The sequence below is a fragment of the Chiloscyllium punctatum genome, chromosome 2 (genome assembly GCF_047496795.1).
Source record: "Chiloscyllium punctatum isolate Juve2018m chromosome 2, sChiPun1.3, whole genome shotgun sequence".
Lineage (NCBI taxonomy): Eukaryota > Metazoa > Chordata > Chondrichthyes > Orectolobiformes > Hemiscylliidae > Chiloscyllium > Chiloscyllium punctatum.
In genome coordinates this window covers 73,237,946-73,258,025 of record NC_092740.1, presented here as the reverse complement: position 1 = coordinate 73,258,025, position 20,080 = coordinate 73,237,946, and the positions used below count along the sequence as shown (strand labels likewise).

Sequence of the window (20,080 nt, the reverse complement as noted above, 5' to 3'; positions counted from 1 at the left end):
GGTGGGGTGGAGGGTTATTCCTGGCTCTGGGGTGGGGGTAGGGTGGGAGGAGGGTTATTCCTGCCTTTGGGTGGGGTTGGGGTGGGAGGAGGGTTATTCCTGGCTCTGGGGTGGGGGTGGTGGAGGAACGGAGGGCTATTGCTGACTCTGGGGTGTGTGTAACAGCGGCGCTCTCCCACTGGGTGGTGGCGGTGGGGGGGGGGGGGGGGGGGGGGGTTGGTGGAATCTCCTGTCTCTGGGAAAGGAGCCTGTGGGGATTTGGCGGTGGGCCAGGGCCGTGCTCTGGGAGATCAGGGCGAGGCAGCTGAACCGGCTGGAAATGAACCTTTGTGCAGGTGCCCCTCGCTAACCTCTCACACAGATAGATGCACTGTCTCCCTCCAGCCTGTCCCCGAGTCAATGTGTCTGACCTTGAGCAGCCCACCTTGACTGCAGCTTTATAGTGCCAGCACTCTATCTATTATTTAACCCCCCGCTGGGAAACGGAGAAAGCTCCATTCCATTTGACCACTTCCTGTTTCAATATTCAGTCAAACCCACCGTGCTTGGTGCTAGCTGCGGTCCTGAACTGACAGGGGCTGCTAAAAGTGGGGGATCACGGACTTGCTGTCCATTTGAAGGTGACCAGAGGTACAGGGCACTGCTGATGGCTCTCCTGAAAGCCTGGGAGAGACAGAGCTTTGTGCTAAACTCATTAGTCTAATGCTCCCATCTGTTAGCACAGAGTGTCAGCGAGTGTTCGCTGTCATTCCGCCGCTTGGTTCGGGAATCTCTCCCCTCCCCGACAGAGGCTAGCCGCCGGGAAGGCGGGGTCTCACATCCAGGAAAGTGCTGGAGTTGAGGCCAAGCTGAGGATTTCAGGGCGGTCTCAGGAGGTGCTCGGAGCTCAGCAGCAGCCTGACTGTCCCCGGCTTCACCGACAGGGCAGACTCCACACCTAATCTCCAACTGGCTTCTGTCCAGGAAAGTGCCTTTAAACCAGGAGCATGTCCGATTCGGATGATCTGAGTGAGTTTGGATTTATCGTTGACAGGATCTCCAGAGGCGAGGTAGGTGTCGACAGCAGGACAGGCGACGGCTTCGCTCCATCCAACCCTCCAAGCTCTGTTTGTAGTGAATACAGTCAGTGAATCCCGTCTGTCTCCTTCAAGCTTTCAAGGCGCTGATCCCAGCTCTTTCTCTCACTCACACACTGTCTTACCCTGGGCTGCTCCTCTCTAGCGTCTGCCTGAATGAGTCCCTTTCTCATGTCCGCTTCAGTTTCACTGAGTACACACCTCCCTGTACCAGCTATCTCTGGGTAATCCCCTTCGCCTCTCCAGCCACCTCCACCATCAGTGCAAAACTTGATCTGAACCCCCCCCACCCACCCACCCATCAGTCACAATGTGCCGATCCTCGGGCAGGCACTTGTATTCCTAACTACAGCTTTATGTAGCAGTTTCCAACGGTTCCATGGCGAACTTTCCTTCACCTCAGTTTACCGTCCTGATAAGATTGCTAGCTATTCGGATCTGGGGTCCTTCCCATTTTAGTCAGGCCGCTATTACAGTAACTGGTGTGGACCATGACAGCCCAAACGCGTAATATATCAGCAGTTACTTCCTGGAGTAGTATATGGTAAAATGTTTGCAGAACTGATATACCACACACACTCACACAAAGACAGACACACACTTAACACCCCCCCCCCTCCCCACGTTTACACACATGCATAGTCACACACACACATAGACGCCACAGACACATCATAGACACACGAACACAGACACACATTAACTCAGACGCACACATGCACAGACATACAAACACAAGCAGAGGCACACGTACACAGATAGACACACATAAACATACACAGCCACACATAAACACACAGACACACATAGACAGACACACAAACACACTCAAACGCAACCATCCAGACACAAAAGCCATATACACAAAGACATCACACATGCACACATAAACCCAGGCACATAGATACTCACGCACACAGAGTCACACACCAGACTAATCACATTCAGACACATAGACACACAGCCCAGACTCAGAGACTAGTTGGAGCTGTATGAACAAACTCGCTGAGTGTGATTAATTTCTCATCTCCCCGCGCTATAGAGCGGTCTCCGTCCACCAGCACATACTGGGATCATTCCTCAATGCCGGGCTTATTACTGTCATGTGTGATCCGAATTTTTTAAAAAAAGCTTTCTATATGATAAAGATTTGCTGTGAGATCTGAACCCCCCCCCCCCCCCGTATAAAGAAACAGTTTTTATCGGGTTTCCATAGGCGAATGCCTGGAGTTTGATTGTTTTGAAGCACCACTGGACTCAGGTAATTATTTTGTTGTCCCTTTCTTGCAGGTTCCCATTAAAAACATCGAGCGGGAACTGATCTGTCCGTGCTGTAAGGAGCTCTTCACCCACCCTCTGATCCTGCCCTGCCAGCACAGTGTCTGCCACAAATGCGCCAAAGAGTTGCTGCTGTCCCGGGACGATGCGGTTTCCGAGCTGGACTCGGAGTTCTCCAACCCGGCCACTCCGGTCAGTAGCCCCCGGATCCGCCGCCTCTCCTCGGCCAGTGTCGAGAGGCTCGATAGACTCACCCGGACAGGTAGGTGCCAGGCGCTACCGTAACCCACAGCAACAACATCCTGGGCAGGTTTGGCAAACACTCCATCCACCGACCTGTTGATTTCCAGCAATAATGCTTACCTTTGCCTCGGAATTCCAGCATCTGCAACTTTCCATTTTGCCAAAGGAAAATTACAGGTGCAGAATCTAAATCCAGAATTTAAGGAAGGATGGTACCGGCTTTGGCTGGAGAGCAGTAAAGATTCATTAGAAACCGGTGAGCTGGTTCCTAGGTAGGGTTAAATGTAAACAACACTCTGCAGTTATTAGTCTCAGAGCAGTAGCACACAGTGTGTACTCACAAACTAAACCAAACTACACTGCTTGATAGCTTCCTATAGTAGTCTTCATTTTAGTCTTCAACATTGGGACTGTAAAGTTTAGTTGATGAGACCAGGCTTATATTCCAGAAGTATTCAGTATCAAGGGTGATCTGAGGTGTTTAAGATGATTAAAGGACTTAACAGCCAAGATAGAAATAAATTATTTCCTGCATATAAAGGTAATAAAGAAAATAAAAGGACACAACCATAAAATGAGAATTAGGCCACTGCCAGGTAACATTTTTTGATACAGGAAATCAGAAATTCTCTCCATTGGAAGAGCTCTCAATGCAAGGTCAGTTGACCATTTCAAAACTGAGGGTGTCAGGTTTTTGTTGGTTGAGGGTGTGGAAGGAGATTAAATGTATGCAGGAAAAAAATGAAGTTATGATAAAGGTGAAACCTGACTTAAATGATTGGTGGAACAGGTTGGCTATGGAAGATCCTGGAATGTCAGAAGTCACATGACACCAGGTTATTGTCTAAGAGATTTATTTGAAATCACAAGTTTTCGGAGCGCTGCTCCTTCATCAATGAAGTCTCCACCTGATGAAGGTGCAGTGCTCCAAAAGCTTGTGATTTCAAATAACCCTATTGGACTATAACCTGGAGTCATGTGACTTTTGACGTTGTCCGCCTGAGTCCAACCCCGGGAATCTCCAATTTGATCCTGGAATGAGCAGTTCTAGAACACAAGGAGAAGAGACCATGGAAGTGTATATCTAAGGGAGCTGTAAAACTCTGCAAAGGTAGCACTGAACACGATCTAAGGCAATAAGCCAGTTCCTAGGCTGCAGCATAACCCAAGGAGTGAGGGTTGGGATACACTCCATCCAATGATCTGTTGAGTATTTCCAGTAATAATTTTTACTTTAAACTCAGAATTCTTTAGCAGTGAGGACTGCAGGTGCTGGAGATCAGAGTCAAAAATGTGGCGCCGGGAAGGCACAGCAGGTCAGGCAGCATCTGTAAGGAGAGAAAAGAGCTGACGTTTCGAGTCGAACTGACCCTTTGCTTTTATTTGCTTTTCCTTTTATTTAGCATCTGAGAGTTAACATTTTGGGCATAAGCCTTTCATCAGGAATGTTGGGGGGTGGGGTAAGGGGGCTGAGAGATAAATGGGAAGGGGGTGGGGCTGGCAGAAGGTAGCTTGAAGGCGATTGGTACCTGCAGGTGATGGTGATAGGTCGGAGCGGAGGGTGGAGCGGATAGGTGGGAAGGAAGATGGACAGATAAGACAGTTCAAGAGGGAGATGCTAAGGTGGAGGGTTGGATCTTGGATGAGGTTGGGGGAGGGGGTGAGGAGATGAGGAAATTGCTGAAATTGACATTAATGCAGTGTGGTTGGAGTGTTCCAAGGTGGAAGGTGAGGCTTTCTTCCTCCAGGAATCGGGTGGCTAGGATTTGGTGGTGGAAGAGGCTCAAGACTTCCATGTCCTTGGCGGAGTGGGAGGGGGAGTTGAAGTGGTCAGCCATAGGGCAGTGGGGTTGTTAGGTGTGGGTGTCCCAAGTAGGGTTAGGTGTAAATAGCACTCTGCAGTTATTAGTCTCAGATCAGTAGCACACACTATGTATTCACACGCTGCATAAACTTACAGTTGGCTCCTAAAGTGGTTTTCATTTTAGTCCTTACCATTGACTCAAGATAATGTCTCAGACATGGGTAAGTAAACCTCCAGCTGATTACCATATACCACTACTCACCAACTGCTCCCCCCCACCCCTGCCATACACATGTATACATATATATACACAGGCACACATATACCTCAGCTGATGAATCAATATGCCTCCATGTTGAACAGCAGTTAGTGGAAGCACTGTGGATAGCAAGGGTGAAGAAAGTACTCCGTGTGGGGAACTTCAATGTCTACCACCAAAAGTGGCTCCATAGCTCTGCTACTGACTGAGCTGGTAAAGTCCTAAAGGATGTAGCTGCTATGTTGGGTCTGAGGCAAGTAGTGAGAGAATCAACAAAAGGGAAAAATATACTTGACTTCGCCTTCATCAATCTGCCTGTCACAGGTACATCTGTGCATGACAGTATTTGTATGAGTGACCATAAAATCCTGTCTTCACACTGTGGCACCATCACTGTGCTAAATGGGATAGACTTTGAACAGATCTAGCAACTCAAGATTGGTCTTCCATGCAGCACTATGGGCCATCAACTGCAGCACAATGTACTCCAGCACTATCTGCAACCTTATGGCCCAGCATACACCCCCCTCCCCCCTCAACCATTACCATCAAGCTTGGGAATCCATCTTAGTTCAATGGAGAGTACAGGAGGAAAGGCCAGGACCAGTACCAGGCATACCTGAAAATGAGCTGTCGGCCTGGTGAAGTTCCAAAACAGGACAACTTGCATGACAAACATCACAAGCAACAACTGATCAAGCTAAGCGATTCAACAGTCATCAGATCTAAGTTCTACAATCCTATCATATGTACTTATGAAAAATAGTGGACATATAAACAACTCACTGAAGGAGGAGGGAGAAGCTCAACAAGACTCCATCCCTAGTAATGGAGTACATACATGCAAACCTATGAATAAAGAATAGGAGTAGGCCACTCAGTCCTTTGAGCTAGCTCCACCATTCAACACGATCATGGCTGATCTGATTTTCACTTCAACTCTACTTTCCCACATATCCTTATAATCTTGCATCCCATTGATAATCAAGAATCAATCTACCTCTGCCTTAAAAATATTCAAAGATTCAGCACCCACTGGTTTTGAGGAAGGGAATTCCAAAGAACCACAAATCTCCATGAGAAAAGTATTCCCTCAAATTTGTCTTAAAAGGGTGCTCCCCTGGTTTTAATGATCCTTAGTTCTAGATTCTGGTACAAGAGGAAACATCCTTTCTATAACTTCTCCAGATGCAGTTTTACCAAAGCCCTGTATAACTGAGGCATAAACTCCCTGCTCTTGCATTTAATTCTCCTCAAAATACACCATAACATTCCTGATTACTTCTTGTACCTGCACACTGACCTTCTGCAATTCATGCATTAGGACATTCAGATCTCTCTGCATCTCAGAGCTCTGCAACCTTTCATTGTTTAGATTTTGTTCAACTCCCACTTTCCCACATTTTATTCCATTTGCCAGATTTCTTACTTAACCTATCTATATACCTTTACAGGTTTCTTATGTATCTTTGTGTCATCAGAAATTTAGCAATCATACTTTCAGTCCCTTCATCAAAGTCACTTATATAAATTACAAAGTGTTGAGGCCTCAGCTCTGATCCTGTGTATCCAGCCGGCCTGAGAAAGATCTACTTATTCCTACTCTCTGCTTCCTGTTAGCTAGCTACTTGACTATCCATGCCATATGTTATCCATAATTCCATTAGTTTTTATTTTCTACAATAACCTTTGTTATGGCACCTTATCAAATGCCTTCTGGAAATCTAAGTACAATACATCAACTATGCATCCCTTGGTCGATAGCACAAGTTTCTTCAACAAAGAACTCCAATAGATTAATTAAACATGATTTCCTTTTGACAAAACCATCTTGGTTGTGTCTGGTTAACTTGAACTTATCCAACGTCTTGAAGAATAATGTCTAACATATTCCCTGTGACAGATGTTAAACTAACTGGCCTGTAGATTCCTTCTTTCTGCCTCTCTCCCTCATTGAATGAAAGAATCACATTAGCTATTTTCCAATCTGAAAAAACCTTCCCCGAACCTAATAAGTTTTGGAAAATTCAAACAATGTATCAATGATTTCACTAGCGATCTCCTAACACTTTAGAATAAAATCCACCAGGACCTGGGACTTGTCAACAGCAGTTCCAATAATTTACTCCATACTGCTTCCATGGTCATTGTATTTTTCTTGGGTTCCTCTCTCGCTTTCAATTCCTGACTTAGAGCTATTTCTGATGTTACTTGTGTCCTCCCTAGTGAAGACTGACACAAAATATCGGTTTAATTCATCTGCCATCTTTTTATCATCTATTAGGAATTCCCCACACTCATTTTCTATCAAAATAACTCTTACTTTGTTCACTCTTTTTTAAATATATGAAGAAGGGTTTCCTCGCTGTTTTTTTTATATTTTTTAGCTAATTTTCTCTCATACTGTTATTAGACTTATAATAACTATTTTTTATATTCTGCCAAATCTTCTGACCTGCCACCTATCTTTGTACAATTCTATTTCCTTTTGTTGAGTTTGAGTTTTTTGAATTTTTTAATTAACCACTGATGGTGGGTTTGTCCCTTGGATTCTTTTTTCTTTGCTGGAATGTATCTATTTTGTGCTTTATGGAATATCCTCTTAACTATTCACCACTGCATCTCTAATAACCTGTACCTTATCTGAAATTACCAGTGCACTTTGATTGCTTTGTTTTCATGCACTCATAATTGGCTGGGTTTGGATTTGTCCTATTCTTATTTAAATTCAAAATGGTAATATTGAATCTATATTTCTTCCCTTAAACTGTATATAAAATGATAACATATTATAGTTGCTGCTACCCAGAGGTGCTTACACTATGAGGTCAGCAAATAATCCTGTTTCTTTGGTCAAAACCAGGTCTAGTATAGTGACCTTTTAGGTTGGTGCTATAACATATTGGTCTAAGAACTTATCCCAAAAACATTTAATGATTTTTTCATCTAGACTATTCCTTCCTATTTGATTTTTCCAGTCTGTATGAACATTAAAATCCTTCATGATAATCAAAAAACAAAGAAGAACAAAGAAAATTTACAGCCCAGGAACATGCCCTTTGGCTCTTCAAGCCTGAACTGATCTAAATGTACTATCTGTGCATAACTCCTACAAGTGACTCCTTTCCTTTATCATTCCTTACCTCTGCCCAGACTGCTTCAAAGCCCAGTTTCCTGATTTAGGTCATCCCTCTATTATGCTAATATCATCTTTAATTGACAGAGCTACTCCTCCACCCTTTCCTAGCATCAAGTCCTTTCTCAATGTCAAGTACTCATCAACATTCAGGTCCCAGTCTAGGCCATACTGCAGCCTTTTCAATTATGGCCACTAGATCATACTTACTAATCTCAATTTGTTCTCCTATTTATATTGCTTTGAATGCTACTTGCATTCAATACAATGCCTTAAATTTTGTCATTTTTTTCTAACCTTTAGTTGAGGTTGGAGGCACTGGATATTGCAAAGGCAATGGACTCTGATAGTATTCCTGTGATGTACTGCAGAGCAAGTCTGCCACTAGCCAAGCTGCTCCAGTCCAGCTATAACACTGGCATCTACCCAACCATGTGAAAAGCTGCCTCGCCATGTTCTGTACACAAGAGATGGGAAAAATCCAATTTGATCAATTACTATCTCGTTAGTGTACTCTCAATCATCAGTAAAGTGGTGGAAGTGGTCATTAATGTTAAGCAGCAGGATAGTAAGTGCTGGCTCAGTCAGCAATGCCCACATCCCACAAAATGATTTTTTAAAAATTCCAGAGATAAGGAGAGAGCAACAGCCCTTGACAGCAAGGTTGAATTTGACCAAGAATGGGCTAAAGGAGCTTTGAAACACTGAATTCAATGGGAATCAAAAAGAAAGCTCTTCAGTAGTTTGACACATAGGAAGGTGGTTATGGTTATTGAAGGTCAGTCATCTCAGCAACTCTGCAGACAACTCTGCAGGAGTCCCTTAGAGTAGTATCCTCGGCCCAAATATCTCCAGCTGCTTCATCAATGACCTTCCCTCCATCATTAGATCAGATATAGAGAAGTTCACTGATGATTGTACAATGTTCAGCACCATTCATGACTCCTCAGATACTGAGGCAGCACCATGTTCAAATGCAACAAGATCTGGACAACATCCATGCTTGGGCTGACATATGGCAAGTAACAATCATAGCATATAAATGCCAGGCTTTGACCATCTCCAAGTAGAGAGACTATAACAATTAGTCCTTGATGACATTGCCATCATTGAATCCACTGTTATCAACATCCTGGATGTTACCATTGACAAAAACTGAATTGAACTAGTCACCAAAATACTGTGGCTACAAGAGCAGGTTGGAAGCTAGGAATCTTGCAGTGAGTAACTCACTTTCTGACTCCTCAAAGACTGTCAGAAAGTCTATAAGGCACAAGTTAGGAGTTTGATGGAATACTCCACACTTGTCTGAATGAGTGCAGCTCCAATAACACTCAAGCAGCTCAACATCATCCAGGACAAAGCAGACCACTGATTGGCACCAAATCCACAATATCCTCCATCACTGACACTCAGTAGCAGCAATGTGTACTCTTTATAAGATGCACTGCAGAATTTCACCAAAGCTCCACAGACAGCACCTTCCAAACCCATGATCACATGAATGATAAGGACAGCGGTTACACGGGTATACCACTGCCTGCAAGTTCCTGTCCAAGCCACTCATCATTCTGATTTGGAAATATATCGCCGTCCATTCAGTATCATTAGGAAAATCCTGGAAATTCTTCCCTAATGACATTGTGGGTGTATCTACAGCACATGGTCTGTAGCAATTCAAAAAGGCAGCTCACCACCACCTTCTCAAGGGCAACAGGCAATGGGCAATAAATGCTGGCTATGTCAGGAATGCCTTCATCCCATGAATAGATTTTTAATTGTACCTGCTGTGTTAATATTTTATTGTATGTTCTTAAAAAACATTCTCTCCACTAAATGTTGGAAGCTCTTCTAAGTGTTCAACTTAATATTAATGAAAAGTTTAATAAAATATTACAATTATGATATTGTACAGCATTATACAATTACCTGCACCACTAGGACATGGGATCAATTGTCATAAATCATTTTCATAAATTTTAATAAATGTTCTGACCGAAATTCTGTGGTGTGAGGACATATTGAGAAGTTATGTTCGGGGAGATCAGAAAATCCCACTTGGGTTGTTTTATCCATTGAAGCAAGTCACTGAGATGATCTTACATCATTTGGCTTCACCACCACTGTTGTATAACTATAGCTCAGTTTATTAAGTAACACAGGAACATCTAAAAGTGGGCTTTTTTTTGAAGGTTACAAATGGTGATGTCTTGCCTGCTGGCCTCTGCCATTAACATTTCACAGGCATTTGGAGAGCTGGCTGTAAGAAATAGTTGTCGCATTTGTCTCCAAGTTCACCGTTACCTACGGTGAATAATCTTTCTGTTGTCCATCACTGATGTGACAGCACTGTATAGTTGACCATGTACTTCATCCCTTTTATTGGTATGGGAGAAGTGACAAAATTTATAAAAAAAAACACACTGGATGTTGTTGTGAGGGTTATATAGCTTTTTTATGTAGATGAATGGTCCAGCATTGAGTCCTCTTTGACTTTTCCAGAATATTTATGTGAATTTTATAACATCTTTTTAAATATCAGTCTTATTTCATGCAATTAGGGGCAAGGTGTTTGAGGAAATGTTTTGTACTCCAAGTTCCTGTCCTTTATTCTGAGAAATGGACATTGCTGGCAATAGCAGTATCTGTTGCCCATCTTAATTGCATTTTAAACTGAATGGTTCCTACAGTCAAACATTGCTGTGAGCCTGGAATCACCAGATCAAGCCAAGAAGTAGCTTTCCTTCCTTAAAGGATATCAGTGAATTAGATGGGTTTAGTTGTCATAGCCACCATTACTGAGACTAACTTTACATTTCAGATCTATTATTTGAATTTTAATTCTATTGGTTTCTGTGATTGGATTTGAATTTGCATCTCCAGAGCATTAAGCTGGGCTACTCAATGATTGGGTCCAAAGACATTGCTCTGACAACATCATCTAACCAGGCAGTAAATTACTTCATAACTTCTCTTCATTTCGAATGTTAGTATTGGTGACAAGATCACCACTTATTGCTCAAATTTTCTGAGATGGTAGTAACAGATCTTCACCTTCACAGTTTGAAACTATAAAATGGTTCATGAGCCCACTTCATGGGTCAGTTCAGTGTCAAGCTCATCAATATGGAAATGCAAGTCCATTTAGATCAGACCAAGTAAGGAAAACAGGTTTCCTTCCCTAAAGAGCCATAATGAAAGAACTGAGTTTTTCTTGTACTCTGACAGCTTTCTGATCATTTTTGCTGACAGCAGCATTTTACTTTCAAATGTTTAAATTGAATTCAAAAATTTCAAATCTTTAGGATGGGATTTTAAATCATATTCTTCAGATTATTAGCTAAAATCTGGATGACTGGCCCAGTAATATAACCACTACTCGAGGCTTCCTGAGACCAGTATCCATGTGGGAAACCGCCACTTGAGGAAATTCTTCACATACACAGTTGATTTTCAAGACAGAAGACAAGTTCCCATTTGTCCAAGCTGGAGCTTGTAGATTGAAAGGTGGTGGTCTCCTTGCAACAGGCCGGGTGGAATGGGCTAGAGTCACATCCTGCAAAGAACCCCAGCAGGGATCTGCTGTACTTTGAGGGCCAGAGCCATTGCCATAGGCCATCCTGTGTACGCTCCCTTTCTGTTATCATGACAACTATGACCACAGTATACGTGGTATCTCTGTTCTGAGGATAACTACCCTCACAGTTCCCACCTACAGCTGCAGTGGGCACCTCTTCCCATTGCAGTGTCAACACCCAGAGCCTCAGCTGATTCCGATGCCCTTTCAGTTGTGAAGAATACCCTCTGTTTTTAATTGGACATGGCTTCTGGAGTGTGCCCTGAAAATCATTTCCAAGGCCATGCCACGGCCACCTCCGAATGCTGTGCGGAATTTAACCTCCGACAGGATTGGGATCGGGGAATGAAAATTTAGCTTTAGCTGTTTTCTTATTTCATTTTGAAACTTTAACCTTAAAACTAGGGATAATATGTATCCAAGGAAAACCTGTCCCTCAGTCTTGAAAGGGCAAAAGCCACATGCTAATCAGGATTTGAAGTTTTCGAGGAGTCTGTACAGGAGATGATCATACTTCAAAATACCCTAACAAATGATGTCATCCCTTCAATGTAACTCAGAGTTAGTGTGAGTTCAGTAATATAATATAATCCAAATAAATGAGACATCACTTATCTAACCATTAATTAGGTTACAATATGCATTATGGTATTACATTATAAATGCGGACATTAGAAATAAGTGACTTCTTCAGTGGGATTCTAAGAGAATATTTATGTCTTCTGCAAAATAAAAAAAAGTCTTTCCTTTGCGATCCAAACATTTTAGTTAAGTTGTTCACTTGCTGTGAGCATTGCCGGCAAGGTCAACATTTGTTGCCCATCGTAAATGCCTTTGTTTTATATGTAGAAAGAAGATTAACCCATTAACCAACACCAACCCGTGTAGGGGACCATGTGAAGGATAGTCTGGAGATAGTGATTCATTTTGTGCAGCTCACCTTTATGATTTGGTTTAAAGTTTGATAAACATTAATATGCAGATAGGAAACAGAGTAAGAAAAATTACTTATTTTTTCAGAATGGAAGGTGGTGACGAATGGGGATCAGTGGCTGGGTCCTAGCTACTCACAACACATACACACACACACACACACACACTCACACACACACACATATATAATATATATCAACCATTTATGTGAAGTAATCAAACATAACATTTCCAAGTTTACTGATGATGCAAATCTAGGTGGGATTATGAGCAGTGAAGAGGATAGAAAGAGGCTTCAGTGTGATTTAGACCAGTTGAGTGAGTAAGTAAATGCATTAGAGTTGCAATATAACATGGATAAGTGAGAAGTTGTCCACTTCAGCAGGAAAAGCAGAATAGCAGAGTATTATTTAAATGATGATAGATTGGGAAATGTTGATGTTGGAGGTACTTTATTGCATGGATCGAGTATTGGCTAATGGGCAGGAAACAGTGAGTAGGAATAAGGAGTTTTTTTTAAGGTTGGTGACCTATAATTAGTGGGGTTCCACAGGGATCAGTGCTGGGACCACAACTGTTTACAATATATGTTAGTGACTTGGTGGAAGCAAGTGAATGTACCGTAGCCAAATTTGCAGTTGACACAAAAATAAGTGGGAAGGCAGGTTGGGAGAGGGATACAAAGTCTACAGACAGATATTGAAAGGTTAAGTATGGAGCAAAAAGATGGCAAGTGGAGTATAATGTGGGAAAATAAAAAGTTTCATTTTGGAAGGGCGATCAAAAGAAGAGAGTATTATTTAAATGGAGAAAGGTTGTGGAAAATTATTACACAAAGGAACTTGCGGATATTAGTGCATGAAACCTAGTAAGTTAGCACACAGCAGGGTATCACAGCTAACCAGGAATTTTGGCCCTTATTTCAAGGGGGTTGGAGTATAAGAGTAGACAATTCTTCTTGCAACTGTACAAGGTGAGACCACGTCTGGAGTACTGAGAGACATTTTGGTCCCCTCATTGAGGAAAAGATGTTATTTCAATGGAAGCAGTTCAGAGAAGGTTCACTTAGATGATGCCCGGCATGGAGGGATTGTCTGATGAGAAATTTCTTCAACAGGTTGAGATTGTACTCACTGAAGTTTAGAAGAATGATAGATGATCCACCTGAAGCATATGGGATTCGAAAGGGACTTGACAGAGTAAATGCTGAGATGTTTACCCTCATGGGAGAGTCCAGGACCACAGGATATTGTCTCAAAATTAAAGGCAGCCAGTTTCGACTGAGATGAGGAGGAATTTCTCATCTTAGAAGGTTGAGAGTCTTTGGAATTCCTTGCCACAGAGAGCTGAGGGGGCAGAGTCCTTGTGTATATTTAAAGCTGAGCTAAATAGATTCTTGATCAGCAGAGGACTCAGGATTATTGGGAAAGTGATTGGGAGGAATGTTGGATCAGCCATAATTCTATTGAATGACAGAGCAGGCTTATGGGGCTGAATGGCATACTCCTGTTTAACCTGTTATGATCTTATGGTCTTACAAAAGTAGCTGGGTGTCCTTATGCACTGGTCATTGAAAGCAAACATGCAGCTGCAGCAAACAGAAAGGCAAATGGCATGTTGGTCTTCATTGCAGGAGGGTTTCAGTGCAGCTACGTTGAAGTATTATGTACAGTTTTGGTCTCCTTATCCAAGAAAATATATACCAACCAGGGGAAGAGTGAAGGTTCACCAGACTGATTTCTGGAATCATTTGTTAACTGAAGAGATGTTGGATCGACTGGGTGTGCATTCACTGGAGTTTGGAAGAACAAAAGGCCATCTCATTGAATTATATATAATATTCTGACTGAGCTGGACAAACTGGACGCACAGATAATGTTTTCTCTGGCTGGGGTTCCAGAATGGCGGGTCACAATCTCAGCATTTGCAGTAAGCCATTTTGGACTGCAAAGGGAAGAAATGTCTTTGCTTGGAGGTTGGTAAATTTGTGGTATTCTCTACCATTGAAAGCTGAAAAGGCAACATCACTCAATATATTTAAGTAAGAAAGAGTTAGGTTTCTAAAAGCTAAAGATGTCAGTGTATGGAGTAGACATAAAGGTTCAGCCATGATCGTGTTGAATGGTGGAGCAGGTTTAGTGAAGTGAATGGTCTGCTCCTGGTCCTTTTCTAGATTAGAGTAGTGCTGGAAAAGCACAGAAGTCAGGCAGCATCCAAGGAGCAGGAAAATCAATGTTTCCATATGAATGAGAAAAGGTTAAGACTATTAACATTAACAGCATGAAAACTTTTTGAACATTAGGTGGTATGGAATTGAAATGAAAATCCAGTTAAAGAAATTCTCCTGACAAACCTCAGAAAAATTATATTCTAACCCTTTTCTGAGGGTTTGTTAATATAAATGCAAAACATTATGTATCCAGTGTCCTTCCCTCTATACCTTTACTTCGTTCATATTCCAACCTTTAGAAGCAAGATTGTAACCTAAGCAACAGAACATGGAGCACAGACCATGACATTATGTGAGTTGCATTAGTTTCCTTATTGAAAGTGGAACACTGAAAGTGCCAAAAGCATTGGCAATGCCTCTTGCTTGCAGGATCACCATACTTATTTTTGACTTGGAGTAGGCTGAGCTATTGAGTTACAGTGCTATTTCAATTTTGCTGGTCTTTCATTGGACAGTCCACAACTACTATGGTAAAGTCACAAATGCTGTTCAAATAACACAAAGATGTTTATTGGAAAGATGCTCCACTTAGCCTTAAACTGAGATTGCAGAGATTTAGTTTTTATTACTTTTTTATCTGGCACCTTTTATAGTGGCATAATATGATGAAAATCAAAGACATATTAGATTTATTCATCAAAGTCATCCCTATCTAATCTAGTGGGAATGGATATGTGAATGAAGATAGCATGTATCTAAGATTAGCTCTAAGTTTCCACATATGGAACTAAATGTTTAAAACAAAGTGCACAAATACAATTTACTGGTTTATTTGATCATTTTATTTACACTAATTCTCCTATTTCAATACTTTCAACATCCAAAGTCAGCATTGAGCACTCTCATATACCTAAAGTAAAGCATAACCAAGTTAGATCCAGAATATAATCCTCTCTGCCATACCCATGAAGCCAGTTTCTGCCTCTACTTCAGAGGCAACCAGTGACACAAATATATCTTTTATCACATCCCATATCCACCAACTCAATGCCACTTAGAATTAATATGATTTAAAAAAAGCATTTGCAATTAAGGGCAGCATTGTCTAAGCCAGCATCTATTGTCTATTCCTAGCTGCCCTTAAAAAGGTGGTGGTAAGCTGTCTCTTGAGCTGTCTCTATAGGGACGTAAGGACACCGAAAGTGCTGCAAAGAAGGTGTTTCAGGATCTTCTCAGCCACAGTGAAGGAATTGCAATATATTTATAGTCTATACAGATAGGAAAAGCTTTCTCACTCGCTAGATTTCTGGGATTCTGAATTAGTTATTATGGCCAGACATGGCAACGTTTCTAGTTCATGAGTTTAATGCATTTACCAAGTGGCATTATATATGTATAAACTTGAGCAGTGAATTCTCACAGCTTATGCAGTTATGGTGGGATATCATGGCCAAGAGCAGTTCAAACCTTGCAATATGGCCATGCGTGGATTTACAGCAGACATCAGATAGCAATCAGGAAAGGGAGCACTGGCTGCTTTGACTGCCACCCTCACCAGAAACAACACAACCTATTATAAGGTTATTATGTTAGACTGTTACAGGATTATCCATATCCACCACAGCAATGATTGAGAATTTTAAAACTCTCAAAAAGCCAATTTGAATCATACACTATGGCATCCTTCCAAAGAAAGAAAAAAAGCAAAAGCATCTGGTATGATATCATTTCAGCTGTTACTGAATCCCTATGTAATCTGTGTCTATTTACAGCAATGTTGTGCTATATTGAATATGTACAAATATATAGTGCTGGACATATAATTTTCTTGAAATATTTCAAAGAAAATGAAATTGCGTGTGAAAGTCAATACACATCCTTGAAAACCTAAGACAACAACATGCAGAAAAAAATTAACTCTTTGTTTTTGACAATGTTGCAATACAAAGTGTATAATGTAGACCTGTCTATAATGCACTTGAACACAACACTGTATATGCCATTCTAAGCACACATCTTTGCTAACTAATTCATATCCCAGTCCTATGGTGTGAGTAGAGCTTTCAAGCAATAAATAAGTTAATAAAGAAAAGTTTAAAGTTCTTCAAATGGTGGAAATGTGCAGCAGGTCAGTCTATAATTGTAAAGAGAAAAGGATAGTTAGCAATTCAGACACTATCTCCCTCACCATAGGATTAGCCTACATTTTTACTTTATAATTTGAGACAGACAAGATGATCAGAGGATTAGATAGGGTAGACAGTGAAAGTCTTTTTCCTAGGATGATGACGTCAGCTTGTATGAGGGGGAATAACTACAAATTGAGGGGTGATAGATTTAAGACAGGTGTCAGAGGCAGGTTCTTTACTCAGAGAGTGGTAAGGGCGTGGAATGCCCTACCTGTCAATGTAGTTAACTCAGCCACATTAGGGAGATTTAAACAATCCTTGGATAAACACATGGATGATGATGGGATAATGTAGAGGGATGAGCTGAGAATAGTTCACAGGTCAGGGCAACATCGAGGGCCGAAGGGCATGTTCTGCGCTGTATCGTTCTATGTTCTATGTTCTATGATTGCTGACTGACTTGCTGTGCATTTCCAATAACTTCTGTCAACAATTAGTTCATGAATAATATTGAACTATATTAATAAGTGGAAGATGGATAGGTTAATGTATCATCTCATGTTGTGATTAATGATATCCATCATTCAAATCCAGGGTGAGGTTGTTACATTTCATTCTTAACATTTTCATCTACACTAGAAGTTCCAAGTTCTGATTTTAAAACAATATTAATAGGATATGAGCTTATTGCTCACAATTAGTTGCCTAGAGAGCATTTCAGAGGAAACCACATTGCTGTATGTCTAGAGTCACATGTCGGCCAGATCAGGTAAGCAAAATTGATTTCCTTCTTTAAAAGTGATTAGTAAACCAGATGGGTTTTGATAACAATCAACAGTTATTACATAACTACAATTAGGTCAGTTTTTTATTGATTCCAAATTTTACCACTTGCCATCGTGGATTTCAACTCCACATCCCCATAACATTAGGGGTTCAGGATAACTAGTCCATGATATTACCACTCCAATGCCGTCTTTGCTATAAATACCAGAACTCTAATCCTTTATTCAGCAAATGCAATTAATAAATATTTGTAGTGTTAGACACCATGGACAAAAAACTGAACTGTGTTAGACACATAATTATTGTGCTTCCAAGAGCTGGTCACAGGTTAGGAACTCACCCCCTCACTTCCCAAGGTCTGTCCAAAATCTACAATGCACAAGTCAGGAGTGTGATGGAATACATCCCACTTACCTGGATGGGTGCAGCTCCAACAACACTCAAGAAGCTTGACACCATCCAGATAAACCAGCCCACATGATAGGCACCACATTCATAAACATTTTATTCCCTCTACCACCAACTCTCTGTAGCAACAGTGCATACCATCACAAGATGTACTGCAGCAACTTACTAAGGCTCCTCTGACAGAACCTTCTAAAGTCCTGAATGCTACCTTCTAGATGGACAAGAGCAGCAGATGCAAGCTCCCTCAATACCGTTCATTATCATGAATTTAAACTATATTAATGTTTCTTCAGTGTCACTAGATCAAAATCCTGGAAATCCTTCTCTAACAGCATTGTGGATCTACTACAACACAAGACTACACCAGTTCGAGAAAGTAGCTTCCCACCATCCTCTTAGGAAAAACATGGGATGGGCAATAATTGCTGGCCTAGACAACCATATCTCATGAATGAACCAAAAAAAAGTTGCTTTTAAGTCATGCTACTAAATTGTAGATCAAAACATTGGCTTTTTCCTGAGAGAAGTACCTTGCTGAGGAAGGGCAAAAGAGGGTAATGAGATGAACAATCTTTTGGGAGAATTTGATACGGCAGGGCAGAGTATCCAGAATTTCATAATGGAATACAGTTAAGAAAACAAGAATTGTTCTGACATTGAAACTGCAGTGAACATGTGATAAAGCTAACAAGGTAGAGTGGGAATTACAGTTAAATTGTTCAGAGTGAGTTTGAAAAAGTATTTTATAATTTCAGAAGTTTACTATTGATATAAAGTGATTGTTCAGAAATTGATGATGACATTTATCACCAGGGTGGTTATAATGAACAGTCAACAACACCCAAAGTTAACAACACATAATCCATGCCAAGTGAAAAATGCTTGTACAGTAGCAGTGCACTTTTATTGAAAAATCTTTTTCTAAACATTGTTCTAGAGAAAATGGAGATGGATTGATATTTATTTATTGGACATCATGAATAAATAGATTTTTTTTTGCAGGAATCCTTGATGACAGTTCTTATCCATTTTTGAATGCTGTTGCTGGTCAACATTCTATCCAAATTTGATACCTCTTAAAAAAAGTGTTGCAGCATTTGCAATAATATTTTTGAAGCAAGCACAAGACAGAAACCTTAGAAAATAAATGTTTGAATTTTTTATCACTTGTTACAGATCAGGACTCCATTCAAGTCAAAAAGCATTTAGGATATTTGATTTGCTGAACTCTGCTTTCATCAGCCTCATGTTGGGAGGAACTTTACACCTCGTATCCCTGTGACTGGCTATTGGAATGAAATAACAGTTTTGTCCCAAGTTTCAGCCTGAACTGGTTTTAAACCTAATCCCAAAATGCAAGGAATGTGCTCGAAACCACTAAGTCCTACTTATTAGGTTTGATAGAGGATTGGCTAACCAACAGAAAGCAGACAATCAGGATAATTAGGTCTTTTTCTGGTTGGCAACGTGTAACTAGTAGGGTGCCATAGGGTTTGATCCTTGGGTCCCAACTATTTACAATCTTTATTAATGACTTAGATGCAGGGATAGAAGGTACAATAACCAAATTTGAAGATGATGCTAAAATAGGTATAATTGCAGTGAAGAAGTAAGAAATTTACAAATGGGTAAGGGGCAGAGTAGGTGAATTGCCCAAAATTGGCAGTTGGAGTTTAATGTGGATAAGTGTGAGCTTATCCATTTTCATTGGAAGAATAGAAAGGCAATTTATTATCTAAATAGAGAGAACCTTCATAGTGTCCACATGCATGAATTGCAGAAAACCAGTATGCAAGCACAGCAGGTAAGAAAGAAGGCAAATGAAATTTTTGCAATTATTACTAAATAAGTAGAGTTTAAAGTAGCAAAATGTAACTGCAATTGTACAAGGATTAGTGAGACCATAACTGGAGTACAGTTTTGGTCCCTTTATTCAAGGCTAATTGTAATTACATTCATTAGATTGATTCTCGACGTTGAGAGATTTGTCTTTTGAAGAGAGATTCAGCAACAGAGGCTAATACTTTCTGGAGCTTATAAGAACGAAAGGAGTTCTAATTGTGGTATTTAGGATGCTGAAAGGGTTTGACAAAATAGACATACAGAGAATGTTTCCTCATGTGTGGCAATCTACAATGAGATGTCATTGTTTAAGGATAAGGGTAGCACATTTAAAATGGGGATGAGGAGACATTCTTTCACTCAAAGGGCCATGAATCTGTGGAATTCACTACCCCAGAGTATGGTGGATGCTATGACATTTAGTAAATTTAAGGACAAG

General features: G+C 40.9%; 1 protein-coding gene across 6 annotated transcripts in view; it reads left to right on the top strand.

The window, feature by feature from the left end:
* The first annotated feature begins 297 nt into the window (after positions 1–297).
* Positions 298–20,080, top strand: part of trim36 (tripartite motif containing 36) — a 113,894-nt gene continuing 94,111 nt past the window's right edge. For 5 of the 6 annotated variants that reach the window (XM_072584030.1, XM_072584022.1, XM_072584016.1 and 2 more), the window contains exons 1-2: positions 298–1,049; positions 2,367–2,616. In XM_072584030.1, coding sequence (XP_072440131.1) covers positions 987–1,049; positions 2,367–2,616 — 313 coding nt within the window. In that variant the 5' untranslated portion in view covers positions 298–986. Of the gene's footprint in view, positions 1,050–1,446; positions 1,621–2,366; positions 2,617–20,080 lie in introns of those variants that run through there. The other variant, XM_072584040.1, reaches the window with a different exon arrangement.